The following is a 14,613-nucleotide window of genomic DNA, read 5'->3' as shown; positions in this document are numbered from 1 at the left end:
CCCAATAGCCAACCATTTTAATTTGACCTCCCATTCCCTTTCCATCATCGAGCCATGGCTACCCTCTATGGCATGATGAGGCCACACTCAGGCTGGAGGAGAAGCACTTCATTTTCTGTCTGGGCAGCCTCCAACCTGATGGCATGAACATCAGTTTTGTTAACCTGGTAATTTCTTCCCCCCCCCAGCTTCTTTCTGTTTCTCTTCTCCTTTCTGAATTCCTTCTCTTCTCTTTACCTGCCCATCACCTCCCTCTAGTGACCTTCTTCTTTCTCCTTTCTCCCATGGTCCACTCTCCCCTCCTGTCAGATTCCTCTTTTTCAGCCCTTTACCTCTTCCACCAATCACCTGCCAGCTTCTTACTTCATCCCTCATTCCCCACCCACCCACCTTCACCTGGTCTCCCCTATCACCTGCCAGCTTCTTACTTCATCCCTCATTCCCCACCCACCCACCTTCACCTGGTCTCCCCTATCACCTGCCAGCTTCTTACTTCATCCCTCATTCCCCACCCACCCACCTTCACCTGGTCTCCCCTATCACCTGCCAGCTTCTTACTTCATCCCTCATTCCCCACCCACCCACCTTCACCTGGTCTCCCCTATCACCTGCCAGCTTCTTACTTCATCCCTCATTCCCCACCCACCCACCTTCACCTGGTCTCTCCTATCACCTGCCAGCTTCCTACTTCATCCCTCATTCCCCACCCACCCACCTTCACCTGGTCTCCCCTATCGCCTGCCAGCTTCTTACCTCATTCCTCATTCCCCACCCACCCACCTTCACCTGGTCTCTCCTATCACTGCCAGCCTGTATTCCTCCACCTCCCCAACCTCCCCACCTCTTCTTTGGCTGTTGCCCTTGCAAGTGGAACAAGTGCCACACCTACCCCATCACCTCACCACCATTCAGAGCCCCAAACAGTCCTTCCAGGTGAGGCGACACTTCACCTGTGAGTCTGTTGTGGTCACCTACTGTATCCGGTGCTCCTGGTGTGGCCTCCTGTATATCGGTGAGACCCGACGTAGATTGGGAGACCACTTCGCCAAGCACCTTCTCTCCATCTACCACAAAATGTGGGATCTCCCAGTAGCCAACCATTTCAATTCTACTTCCCATTCCCATTCTGCCCTGTCAGTCCATGGCCTCCCCTCCAACCTGTTGGCATGAAACTCAATTTCTTGAACTTCCGGTATTTACTCCCACCCCATTCTCCATTCCCCATTCTTGTTTCCCTTTCACACTTCCTCTTTTTACCTGCCCATCATCTCCCTCTGGTGCTCTGCCCCTATCCACCTCTTCCACGGTCCTGCCCTCTCCTCCAGCCCTGTGCCTCTTTCACCAATCAACTTCCCGGCTCTTTACTTCACCCCTCCCCCTCCCCCGGTGTCACCTATCACCTGCCGCCTTGTACTTCTTCCTCCCTTCCCCCCATCTCATTCTGACCTCTTCCCCCTTTCTTTCCAGTTCTGATGAAAGGTTTTGTCCCAAAACATTGACCACCACAGATGCAACCTGGCTTGACGAGTTCCTACCGCATTTTGTGTGCGCTTCTCAGAGGAAGTTTTACATCGCCTTATCATCATCTTGAGGAATAAAATAATTCCCTGAAGACCGGAAATGTAGAAACAGCAATTCAGAGGATGCAAATTTTATTCTGCACTTCTGCATTTCTCAGCTTCTGGGAACAAAGAAGGAAATTAGTTGAGATGGGAATTAGCACAGCAACTGCGGACGAATACTTGGAATTGGGTTTTTAAAAGAAGAAGCAATATTTTTTGATTAAAATGTGCGCATTAGATTGAGGTAATCCTGGAACAAAGGCCCACATCAGCAGCTGCTAATGGCCTGTTTGCTAAATTCCAATCCAAAACGGAGCACCAGTGGATGTGTAAGTGATGTTTTTTGCACGCAGTTATTAATGCCTTGCCACACCAGGAGAGATTTCAACAACTTTTAATAGAGAATAATTTGGTGAGATGAATTTCAAATGGAGACAAATTTGCTTTTAGCTGCCTGTGTGCTGGCTATTGATAGTCTGTAGCTCCGTGTAACGGTTCGAGCTCTTCTGTATGCCATGTGTTTTGAAGTGTTTGCCCCAATCATTCTCCCCTCAGCGATGGCATTCCAACACTGTGTTGACTGAATAATGAACCCGAGCTGAATAATTTATTGAGTTATAACATTTATAGCTTTCTGTTTCTCTGAGACTCCCGATTCCCCTGTGCCGGGCCATTCATGGCTGCAGAATTTTCCATTAGCTGTTATGGTTTGCTGTTTGTTATTGAGAAGCAGGGAACTGACTCTAGCGTGTCTGTTCCTTCTGTGTTTTGCTTGTGGTTCTTTTGTCTTTCTCTCGGTTTTCCTCTCTCTGTCCAGCACAAGCCCTTTGCAGTTCACTTGGCTTCTGGGAGTGCGCTGTCCTCTGGTACAAATGAGTTCATTTGAACTGAAGTCAGCATGCACTCTTTAATCTGTGTCTCTCAGTCCCCCTCACCACCTCTGTTCCATGTATCTCTATCTCCCCCTTCATTTATCCAATTCTTGCTTCGCTTTCTGCCGGAATCTGCTCTCTCCGTAGATTCTCTGTCTTCCTCAATCTTTCCAATTGGCCCTTCATTTATTGCCCCTCTGCTTCCACCTGCCCTCTGTCACAATTTATCTGTTTCCCTCTCTCCCGTCTCTCTGTTTCTCTATTTCTCTCTCTCTCTGTGTATGTTTGCCTCTCACTTTGTCTTTGTTCTTGTGCTATTTCTTCGCCCGCCTGACTGCATTTCCATTGTCTTTTGCTCCAATATCTTATTTGATCTGCCAGGATTTATTTCCAAAATAAATCAGGACATTTTTGATCTGACTGCACATCACGCATCGTGGAGCTGATAGGCAAAGCTCTTTGCAAAGGGTCTGTCACAACAGGGGTTTACTGAGTTATTTAAAAATCGTAGACACAATGAAAACTCAACAATAACAGAACCAAAGCTCTGCTTTATGTAATTTTAACAATGGTGAACATTTGAAAGAGTAGTCGATGTGTTGAGTCTTGATCAATTTATGCAAGAGTCTTCGTTTTGTCTGAGAATCCCATTCGAAGAACTTTCATAACGACAAAGGTTGAGTGGAGATAGAAGACACAAGGGACTGCTGGTACTGGAATCTAAAGCAAATAACAATCTTCTGGATGGCTCATTGGGTCGTGGAGCAAACGTGAGAGGAAAGAAATTGTAGACTCTTTGGTTCTAAACCTGAAACATTGACAATTCCTTTCCTCTCACAGATGCTGCTCGACCCCCTGTGTCCTCTCTGTTTATCTTCGCTCTGCGTGGTCCAGCCACAGAATCGTGAGTCTGTTCCCCAGTGTAGGTGCCGGGGAATGTCACCCTGACCGCGAGCAACCCACCGTCCTTCACGGCTCGGTTCTTCTCCCTTAGGCACCAGAGGCTCTTTTATGCAGCACCTAACCAGATCAACGTGGGCACTTATGAACCTGGAGCATTGGAGGAGAGGTATCACGTCATAATGGCAGGTTTCTTAGCAGTGTGGAGGAACAGCGGGGTCTTGGGGTTCACGTCCATAGATCCCTTAAAGCTGCCCCACAAGTTGATAGGGTGGTTAAGAAGGTGTACGGTGTGTTGGCCTTCATTGGTTGGGGGATTAGGTTCAGGAACCCCAAGGTAATGAAACTCTGGTTAGACCACACTTGGAGCATTGTGTTTAATCCTGGCCCTTCCATTATAGCAGAGGTACCCACCCTTTTAATACTATGGAGCAAAACCATTAAGCAAGGTCCATGGAGCCCAGGTTAGGGATTCCTGCATTATAGGAAGGATCTGGGAGCTTTAGAGAGGATGTAGAGGAGGTTCACCAGGACCAGAGAACTTCTTATGGGGATAGGTTGAGCGAGCTAAGGCTTTTCTCCTTGGATGGAGGAAGATGAGAGATGACCTGACAGAGGTGTACAAGTTGATAAGAGGCATAGATCTAGTGGGCAGTCAGAGAGGGAGGAAATGGCTAACATCAGGGGGCATAATATGAAGGTTTTTGAAGTTCAGTGATGTCAGAGGTAGGCTTTTCACATGGAGTGGTGTGTGTCTGGTCGAGGCAGATACATTAGGGACATTTAAGAGACTCTTAGATAGGCACATGCATGAAAGAAAAATGGAGGGCAATGTGGGAGGGAAGGGTTAGATTGATTTTAGAGTAGGTTAAAAGGTTAGCACAACATCGTGGGCCGAAGGGCCTGTACTGTTCTATGTTCTATGCGATATGCACTGTTGATCCATTCGGTGTTTCTGGTTGATGCTTTGACACGTGCAGTGATAAACAGGGCTTTGATGTGTTTAATCCTTTCTCCCACAGAAATTACGCCCCTATGGCTGAGCATCGTGGAAAATCTCTTTGGAAAACATGACCGCTAGATGCCCGAGGAGTAGCCGGCTTGCCCCTTTGCCTGATCTCTCAGTACCCAACGTCAGCAGGATTACCCGCGTCACCATGCCCAAAGCGAGCGGCCGTGACGGCGGAGTGCACCTCTTCCTGCCTTTAATACTTGGAGCCTGCTTGTTCCCAGTGACGCACACCATGGAATTTGACAGTATTCCCAGAAGGACCATACGGATAGAAGGTAAAGTGCTACCTTTTTGTATTGAATTGCCAGGGTGACGCGGCTGGAATTTTACCGTGGTTACGTCTCAGACACCATATAGCAGGAGTACAGGAGATGAATTACAGTGTTTTCTGTGAAGTAATGAATGTTTTACTCAGGGGTTATATACTGGGCATTCTCTGGTACAGGTTATCTCCATGTTACACCTGGTGTCTGTACCTGTAATCTGTTCCTATCACACACACAAGGGTTATATACTGGGCACTGTCTTGTGTATGGGTGACTTCAAGGGACCAAGCAATGGGTGATCTGTGGGGTCTCTGTAGTGGATATCCTTTGGGTTTGTAAAGGTTGTGCTTGGAACTTGGTAACTGACCTCAGGTGGTTTGTTGACGGATTTCACGTTATGCGATAGAGACCGAGAATCAATCCCAGTTGGCTCTCAGTTGAGCTTGAGATCTCATTATTGTCTGTAATCTTCTTATATTCTCTGTTTACATCAGATGAGAACCTTATTTCTGCACTGTTGCTATTGCTTTTGAAGTTGCGTGTTGGAAGGTGCGCTGCAGGATATTAACCGCGGCATAATCCAGCCCATCGTTCTCCCACGTGGAGGTGGTTGACCAGGGTCACTGGCGGGTGTGGGTATTGGGTGGCAAAAGTCAGGTGTTACTTGGCCTCAGGACCCGGGGTTAAGGGAAGGACTGCCGCCCGCTGACCCCAGCTGGAAGATGTACTGGAGATGTCAGTTGTTGCGTTTCTCCCAAAGAGATGCAGCTGAATAGAGAGCGAGTTCCGCACTCCGGCCCTTCTCCGTGCAAAGCAATTAAAGCCATCGGACTGACTCTGTCATTCCGAGTGCTCCTGGTAGGTTGATGCCACCGAGACTGTCCTCCGGGACACTCTGTGGGCTCGTTTCTGCACGGTCCCATTGCATTCCAAGCTGTGGTCTCCTCCTTTCCCAAGGGGCGTACAGCCACAGGTGGCAGGTCTTGTGCAACACCTGGGCTTTTCGCCTGCGTGCTCTCCCAAAACGTTTATGCCCATTCAGCCAAGTGGTGTCTTATAAGGGATTATCTAATGGGCGTTCTCATGTACACATGTCCTCCCCAGTAACTGTGAACTGTTCTTAACCCAAACAGTGGTGGTGACATGTTGGCCAGTGTCTTTTGTATGGTTGACTTTCCGGAACCAAGCAATGAGTGTTGAATGGGGCTGAGTCATGGAACTCTGACATCAGCTTACTTTGACAAGTTCCACAGAATTTCAGGCTGCAGAGGTTCTTCTGTGGGACTTTGTGGTTTCAGGAATAATTACAGCATGTTAATGATTCCTGGAATGATTAAGATGCAAACTGGCCAGTCAGCCCCGAGGACTTAGAGGCACACGATACTCGGCAAACCTCCAGCCACTGACTAATTCACATCGTGACCTATCGGCCGTTGACCCCTATCCCAACCTCTTTAGTTCAGAGAACAACAGGAATTCTGCAGATGCTGGAAATTCAAGCAACACACATCAAAGTTGCTGGTGAATGCAGCAGGCCAGGCAGCATCTATAGGAAGAGGTACAGTCGACGTTTCAGGCCGAGACCCTTCTTCAGGACTAACTGAAGGAAGAGTGAGTAAGGGATTTGAAAGTTGGAGGGGGAGGGGGAGATCCAAAATGATAGGAGAAGACAGGAGGGGGAGGGATAGAGCCAAGAGCTAGACAGGTGATAGGCAAAAGGGGATACGAGAGGATCATGGGACAGGAGGTCCGGGAAGAAAGACAAGAGGGGGGAGAAATCTCAGAGGATGGGCAAGAGGTATATTCAGAGGGACAGAGGGAGAAAAAGGAGAGTGAGAGAAAGAATGTGTGCATAAAAATAAGTAACAGATGGGGTACGAGGGGGAGGTGGGGCCTTAGCGGAAGTTAGAGAAGTCGATGTTCATGCCATCAGGTTGGAGGCTACCCAGACGGAATATGAGGTGTTGTTCCTCCAACCTGAGTGTGGCTTCATCTTTACAGTAGAGGAGGCCGTGGATAGACATGTCAGAATGGGAATGGGATGTGGAATTAAAATGTGTGGCCACTGGGAGATCCTGCTTTCTCTGGCGGACAGAGCGTAGATGTTCAGCAAAGCAGTCTCCCAGTCTGCGTCGGGTCTCACCAATATATAAAAGGCCACATCGGGAGCACCGGACGCAGTATATCACCCCAGTCGACTCACAGGTGAAGTGTTGCCTCACCTGGAAGGACTGTTTGGGGCCCTGAATGGTGGTAAGGGAGGAAGTGTAAGGGCATGTGTAGCACTTGTTCCGCTTACACGGATAAGTGCCAGGAGGGAGATCAGTGGGGAGGGATGCGGGGGACGAATGGACAAGGGAGTTGCGTAGGGAGCGATCCCTGCGGAATGCAGAGAGAGGGTTCAGAGAACAAGCAGCTTTTCCTCATTAACTCTCATTAAAGTTTTCCAGAGAAGGAGAAGGTTGAACCACAATCACGAACGTTACGACAGGGCTTTTCTTTCTGGACATCTGAATCATTATTTCTTTCAGAACCTTTCACCCCTATCGAGGCTCACCGGCATCTCCTCCTTTTCACCCCATCATCCTATTTTGGCTTTTGTCCTCTTCCTTTCCAGTCCTGCTGAAGGGTCTCGGCCCAAAAAGTTAACCGTACATTTCCCTCCATAGATGCTGCCTGACCTGCTGAGTTCTTCCAGCATTTTGCGTGTGCTGTTACTCACGTAATCACAAGTTTCAGTAAACTATCAATCAACTTCCCCAGCAGTAGAAAACAAGAAATGTTAATTGGTTCAGTCTCATTCCTGTCTGTAATCAATTAAAAGAAAGGTCTAATTTTTTGAAGAAATCCACATGCTCCCATTCTGTCCCGTTTACTCTCTCCTGATAATTCTCTTCACTGGCTGGGAGTCCTTGGGAGGGGGAGTTACGATCAAACCCTCTGGAGTTTTAGCTCCACAGTGTGCCTGAAACCAGATCCCCGTTTTGAAGGGAGTCTGACCGACATGCTCAGCCTTCTGTGTGGTGAGGAATGTCACAGCAGAGCAGGTTTGTGCTGCTGGGGTAGAGACTGTGTGGCTCGTGGACTTCGTGGCAGGACGTGAAGGGGGAAGGGGAGATGGTTGGAGATCATGGAGGTTCAGATCTTGTGTAGGGCTGGTGTTGTGTATTTAATATTTCAGTAATATTGTAAATATATTAGTTAATTAAGCATTCTTTGTTGTTTACATAATTCATTATGGGTTATATGTAAAAGTATGTGAATGGCATACGTCATTATGCTATTACAATAAAAATGAAACTGAGGCACACATTCCAGCTTTCAATGAGTTTTGTTTTGTTGTTAGAAAACAAAACAGCTGGAGTTGCTGCCAGTGGTCTGACTGTGGAGCCAGGTCTCGGTGGATCCAAACAGGCTCATTTGCTGGTAGACGGGCATGCATGGGGGTTCTACTGTCCTTCCTCTAATGCCCTCAAAGGACAGCACAGAAATCCTGGACTTCCGTCAGCTGCTAAGTTTCCTGACATCCAGCATGGGGTTTGAGATCAACAATGAGAGGCAGGCAACCTCATTAAAATACCTAAACAAGAAGCTCTGATTTGGCCAACTTCCTTTGAAGATGCAAGTCAACTGGGTGGACTGGTTGGAGATGGGATGGGCTGGAATTTACAAGAAACTATATGTAAACAAAAGCTGTCAAGGTGGAAAATGTTGTGAACTTGAGCAACCCCCAGCTCCACGAGTAGAAGATCCAGCTCCGGGGGGAGTCTCAGTGCTAAACCTGAGCTGAGCTAGGGGAGGTTGGGGGAGGAGGGAGCTGTGGAAGGAGACGATGAAACTGACATGAAATTTATTGGTTTGTGGCAGTAGAACAGTGCAAAGATGTTAAAGTTACTAAAATAAATAGAACAAAAAACAAAATAATGAGGTGGTATTCACAGGTTCACAGACCATACAGAAATCTGGTGGTGGAGGGGAGGAAATTCTTTATACCTTTTCCCTGGTGGTAGTAACGAGAAGAAGACATGACCTGGATCGTGAGAGTCCTCAATGGTGGAAGCTGCCTGCCCTAGGCACTGCTTCCTGAAGGTGTCCTCGATGGTGGGAGGGTTGTGACTCTCTATAATGCTCTGCAGCATCTTTGCGATCCTCTGCCCTGGAACCTCTATACCAGGCTGTGATGTAGCCAGTCAGAATGCTCTCCATTGTACATCCACAGAAATCTGTTAGGTGTGTTTGAGGTGTTTGTAGGGTAGATCAAGGGAAATTAGATCAAAGTCCAAAGTAAATTTATTATCTAAGTACATATATGTCAACATGTAGTACTCTGAAATTCATTTTCTTGCAGGCGTTCACAGTAGAACAAAGAAATACAGTAATATGAATGAAAAACGACAAAGACTGACAATCAATGTGCAAAATAGGAGAAACTGCAAATACAAATAAAGCAAACAATTAATTTACTTTATTAAAATAATGCAAGTAAATTATTTTCACTTGCAGATTGTTCATGGATGAGGGAACACATCTAATATTTTAGACCAAAAATCCGTGAAGTATTCAAGGAAATTATTATTACACAGAAAATAGTTCTGACTTGGAATTCATTGCTGTTGGGCTTGGTGGAGCCAGGATCAATTGGCGCTATCAAAAATGAGAATAATGTCCAGGGAATGAGCCAAAAGCCAATGGCGGAGCCGGTGGTATTGCTCTACCAGGAGCTGTCATGGACTCGATGGGCAGGATGGACTCCTAAAATTATTGTACGTTGCTTAATGTTTTCAATGGTGCGCGTTTTGGCAGGTGTGCGTACAGCCAATTGACCGCACAGCGAATCGATTAGACACTCTCTTTTGGCGCGTGCTTTTGAGTGCGCATGGTTTTCGGCACGGCGGGCACAATTCGTCGACCCCGCTTGGTAAGTTGCCCAGCGGGTACAGCGGCTAACATGACTCACTAGAAACATTTTACCCTGGTGCTCTGTTGTCCTTCTTGCTGAGCGCATACATAACATATACTGTTTCAGGTTCCTTGGTGCTGATCCGAGCTTTATCCAGACCAGGGCTCTTTAACTCAAAGGCCCTTCCATCCAGTGAAAGCTCTGGTGATGTGGCTGCTCCAGGATCTGTTACACTGGGTGTACGACTGTACTACTGCTCCAGGGTCTGTTGCACTGGGTGTACGACTGTACTTTGCTGCTCCATGGTCTGTTGCACTGGGTGTACGACTGTACTTTACTGCTCCAGAGTCTGTTGCACTGGGTGTACGACTGTACTTTACTGCTCCAGGGTCTGTTGCACTGGGTGTACGACTGTACTTTGCTGCTGCAGAGTCTGTTGCATTGGGTGTACGGCTGTACTTTGCCTTTCTGTTTGCCACCCTCTGATTTGCATGTTATATCCTGGTTGCTGCTGTGGTGTTTCAAGCCCAATGCAGCTTAGAAAACTGTGCCACTACCTGTGATGTGTTAATTAAAAAAAAATACTTCCTGGTATGCTGGCTAAGAGAAATCCTTCTGAGGCAACACTCCAGCAAAGAGACGTGAGAATTTAAAACTCTGTTGAAGCCAATGTGCACACTTCAAATCAGTATTCCTCTTTTCACCCTTCTCCACCACCACCTGCGTACCATTACCCTGATTCATTCCTAATTCCACTGTGTTGTAGGTTTATTCAACTTCTCCTTGTTCACCTCAACCACAATAGGGTGACTAACACCTTACCATTTCCTGAGTAAAGAAGATCCCGCCCAAACCGTTCGTTGGATTTCATTTGTAGGTTCTTCTATATATATACAACATTCGCTCAGTGGCCAATTTATTGGAGGTAAGTTCATTTAGTGTATGTCCATGATCTTCTGCTGCAGTAGCCCATCCACTTCAAGATTTGACGTGTTCTGTGCTCAGAGATGCTCTTCTGCACACCACTGTTGGTTGTCTGAGTTACTGTTGCCCTCCTGTCAGCTTGAACCAGCCTGACCATTCAAAGTTCAAAGTAAATTTATTATCGTAGTACATATACATCACCACATACAACCCTGAGATTCATTTTGTTGTGAGCATACTCAGTAAATTCACCGTAGAATAATAACCATAATGGAATCAATGAAAGACTGCACCAACCTTGGAAGGCACAACAAACCAAGCAGACTCAAAAAAAAACAAATAAATAAGCAATAAATAGCAAAATCATGAGGTGAAAAGCCCCCAAAAGCGAGTCCACAGGTTGTGGGAACATTTCAAGTGAAGTTGAGTGAAGTTAGCCCCTTTGGTTCAAGAGCTTGATGATTGAGGGATAATAACTGCTCCTGAACCTGCTGGTCAGAGACCTGAGGGTTTTGTACCTTCTTCCTGATGGCAGCAGCAAGAAGAGATCCTGGGTCTCACGTCCTGGGTGGTGGGGTCTCTGATGATGGATGCTGCTTTCCTGTGACAGTGTTTCATGTAGATGTGCGCAATGGTTGGAAGGGCTGTACCCGAGATGGACAGGACTATATACACTACTTTTAGTAGGATTTTTCATTCAAGGGCATTGGTGTTTCTGTACCAGGCTGTAATGCAGCCAGTCAATATACTCTCCACCACACATCTATAAAAGTTTGTCAGAGTTTTAGATGTAATGCTCAAACTTTGCAAACTCCTAAGGAAGCAGTGGCGCTGCTGTGCTTTCTTCATAATTACGGAACCAAAGAGGGTAACTTTGCTCAACTTTCCTTGCCCCATCGCTGGACTGTTCCCACACCCCATGGACTCGCTATCAAGGATTCTTCATCTCATCTTCTCATTATTTATTGCTTATGTATTTATCACTATTTCTTTCTCTTTGCGTTTGCACAGTTTGTTGACTTTTGCACACTGATTGAACACCCAGTTGGTGCGGTCTTACATTGATGCCATTCCCCACCCACCTTCTCCCTCACCTGGTCTATAAAAGGTGAGCACGGTCACACTGGCCTCTCTGGCACCACCACCGGTGACACCTCATGCCTTGTTCATCTTTCCTGTGACTGAAAAACACTGCTGATTATAAAGAACGCTAAAGTCCGAAAGTCTATGGTAATATTTTGTTCTGAGGGCTGTGTGTTTTGTGGGTGTACCGTGGTTGGGAGGAACGTTCTTTCGTTTGGTTGTATACATGTACAGGCAGACGACAATAAACTTGAACTTACTGTGCCTGCTTAAAGCACTTCCTCTAGCAGCTCATTCTATACACAGACCATTCTCTACACCAAGGAGTTGCCCCTCATCCCTGTTAATCTCACCCCTCTCACCTTAAACCTATGCCCTCTGGTTCTTGATTCTCTAACTCTTGGCGGGGGGGGGAGAGCGGAAAAGAACTTGTTAAGAAAGGGATGTACAAGGAATAAAAAGCCTGCTATACTTTTAAAATGGGAAGCAGGAACAAAAGAAATGGAAGCTGAGTAGATCAGTGTTGGTCAAAGACAAGGTCGAGCTTATTGGCATGTGCGCAAGTGTCATGGGCACACAGCACCAAATAAAGAACATTCGCAGCAACTACAAATTAAACATAAACTATGCATCATTTTTACAAGAAAAAGCACAATTAGGATGAAAAGAAAACGACGTCCATTGCGATTGAAAGTGAGTGAAGTGTTCAGAGTGGTGCCACGGTGATCTGATTAGGGATGTTCCAGCTGGTTTAAGAACCAAGTGGTTGGAGGGAAGTAGCTGTTCTTGAACCTGGTGGTGCAGGACTTCGGTCTTCTCTATCTCCTCCAGATGGTAGGTTAACACAGCCTGGATGGGGGTGGGGGGAGGTTCCCCTGATAGATGTTGCTTCTAGAGGCAGGGTCTCTTATAGATATTATCAATAGTAGGCAGGGTTGTGCCCACAATGAGCCCACTACTTTACGTTCTGCTGTCAGGTGAATGGAGGGGCAGACTTGAGGGCTTCAATTCCTGTCTCTGGCTGTACGTCCTTCCTCTGACCGTGTGGGTTTCCTCCGGGCTCACCCGTCTCCTCCCACATTCCAAAGACGTACGGGTTAGGGTTAGTAAGCCGCAGACGCTATGTTGGCGCCGGAAGCATGGTGACATTTGCGCGCTGCCCCCAGCGCATCCTCTGACTGATTTGGTCCTTGACGCAAATGACCCATTTCACTGTATGTTTCGATGTACATGTGACAAATAAAGATAATCTCAATCTTCAGAGATTGCTGAAATCCTGCTCTGAGATGAGATAATTTTATAGATGAACTGTTCCAAAATTACTAGTTATGTGTGAGTACCTTTGTGTTCTGTTCTACCCATTCGAGTAGGTAAGGAGGAAGACGTTAACTGTGTGTCTCTCCAGAACCCACGTGGTGGGGAGACATCACAAGCTGCTCTTTCCCAGGCTAGTTAGAGATGGACAATTAATGCTATCCTCACCAGTGAGGGACATAGGACTGAGAACTCTTGGTCAGAGCACTGCTGTGTATAATAAATTCAGCCTCCTGTGCGTGTGTTATATTTGCCTGGAGCCTACTGATGCAAGACGTACCCTGAGCATCAGTGACCAGGATGATTTAAATTTCAAATTAAGTTAATTTGAAAGGATCTTAGCTGTGCCAACCTGCTTTTATTTTTAGACAGCGCAGTCGTGATAATGCATTAAGAACAGATTTTGCTGGAAATAGTTATCGAATCAGGCAGTTACTGCGGAGAGAGATAAATTGAGTTGATGCTTCAGGCCGAGGTATCTTTGTAGCAACTTGGGAATGTTGCACCTGATACGTAACAATCGCAAGGGCAGGAGCAACTGTGAGGGGTGGGTTGCCAAGGGGACAAAACAACATGAGGGCTGTTCGCACAAGACTAAAGAAGCAAAGGGTGGGTGTAAGGGAGGAGTAAACGTTATCCACTGCAGTGGCGTCATGGTCAAGGTCAAAGTAAAATGAATTATCCAAGTATGTACTGTACACGCCACCATACGCTACCCTGAGATTTCACTCCTTACGGGATTTTGCAGGAAAATGAAGAAATACAATAGAAGTTACAAAAAATTGACAAACAACGAATGTGCAAAATAAGACAACTTGTGCTAATGAAAATGTAACACTGATAACACGAGTTGTGGAATCCTTGGAAGTGAGTCTGAAGGTAGTGGGGTCATTTCAGGGTTGTGAGGTTCAGGAGCCCGATGGTTGTAGGGTGGCAAGTTCCTGTGTCTGGTGGCAGAGGACCTATAAGAATTCAGTGGTGGAGCGTAAAGGCTGCCAGGTGTCATTCTACAATAACTTTCAACCAACACACTCCACGCATGTTACCCGACGCCTCCAGCTACTTGTCAAACTGGACTGGAGATCAATCTGCCTCCTTACCTTTGGATTTTTGGTCACAGACTCACTGCTTAATTGTCGTTCTTGGAATTCAGGTTCATTAGGCAAGACAAACAAATGTGCTGGAGGTCAGGCAGGTGACAGGAGAAACTGGGTAAGGGGAAAGCGATGAGTAGAGGAGGAGAGGTAGAATTGAAGTGAAATCCTGCCTTTTTAATTTCTATTTGACCTCCCATTCCCATTCCGACTCATCAATCCATGGTCCCCTCTACAGCCCTGATGAAGGCACACTCAGGTTGGAGGAGCAACACTTCATATTCTGTCTGGGTAGCTTCCAGCCTGATGGCACAAGGATCAATCTCTCCATCTTCCAGTAATTTCTCCTCTCTTCCCCTTTTCTCCTTTTCCATTCACCATTCTGGTTCCCCTCTCACCCTTTCTCATCTCCTTGCCTGCCCATCACCTCCATCTGGTTCCCTGCCTCCTTCCCTTTCTTCCATGGTCATCTGTCCTCTCCTATCAGTTTCCTTCTTCAGTCCTTTATCTCTTCCACCTGCTTCTGAATTCATTCCCCCGCCCCTACCCACCCACCTTCTCCCTCACCTGGTCTCACTTATCACCTGTCAGCTTCCCCTCCCGCTATCTCCTTATTCTGGCTTCTTAACCCCTCCTTTCTGATGAAGGATCTTGGCGAGAAGTGTTGACTCTTCATTTCTCTCCAT

At 46.7% G+C, this 14,613-nt stretch overlaps 1 protein-coding gene across 2 annotated transcripts in view; it reads left to right on the top strand.

Moving 5' to 3' along the window:
* The window catches only part of sema4gb (sema domain, immunoglobulin domain (Ig), transmembrane domain (TM) and short cytoplasmic domain, (semaphorin) 4Gb), a 199,791-nt gene that overhangs the window by 35,203 nt on the left and 149,975 nt on the right, over positions 1–14,613 (top strand). For both annotated transcript variants that reach the window (XR_010020947.1, XM_063071268.1), the window contains exon 2: positions 4,357–4,621. Coding sequence is in view for 1 of the 2 variants with exons in the window: in XM_063071268.1 (XP_062927338.1) it covers positions 4,405–4,621 (217 nt within the window). In the remaining variant the exon portion in view is untranslated. The remainder of the gene's footprint in view (positions 1–4,356; positions 4,622–14,613) is intronic.

Source organism: Mobula hypostoma, chromosome 19 (assembly GCF_963921235.1).
Source record: "Mobula hypostoma chromosome 19, sMobHyp1.1, whole genome shotgun sequence".
Lineage (NCBI taxonomy): Eukaryota > Metazoa > Chordata > Chondrichthyes > Myliobatiformes > Myliobatidae > Mobula > Mobula hypostoma.
This window is presented reverse-complemented; position numbering and strand designations above follow the sequence as displayed.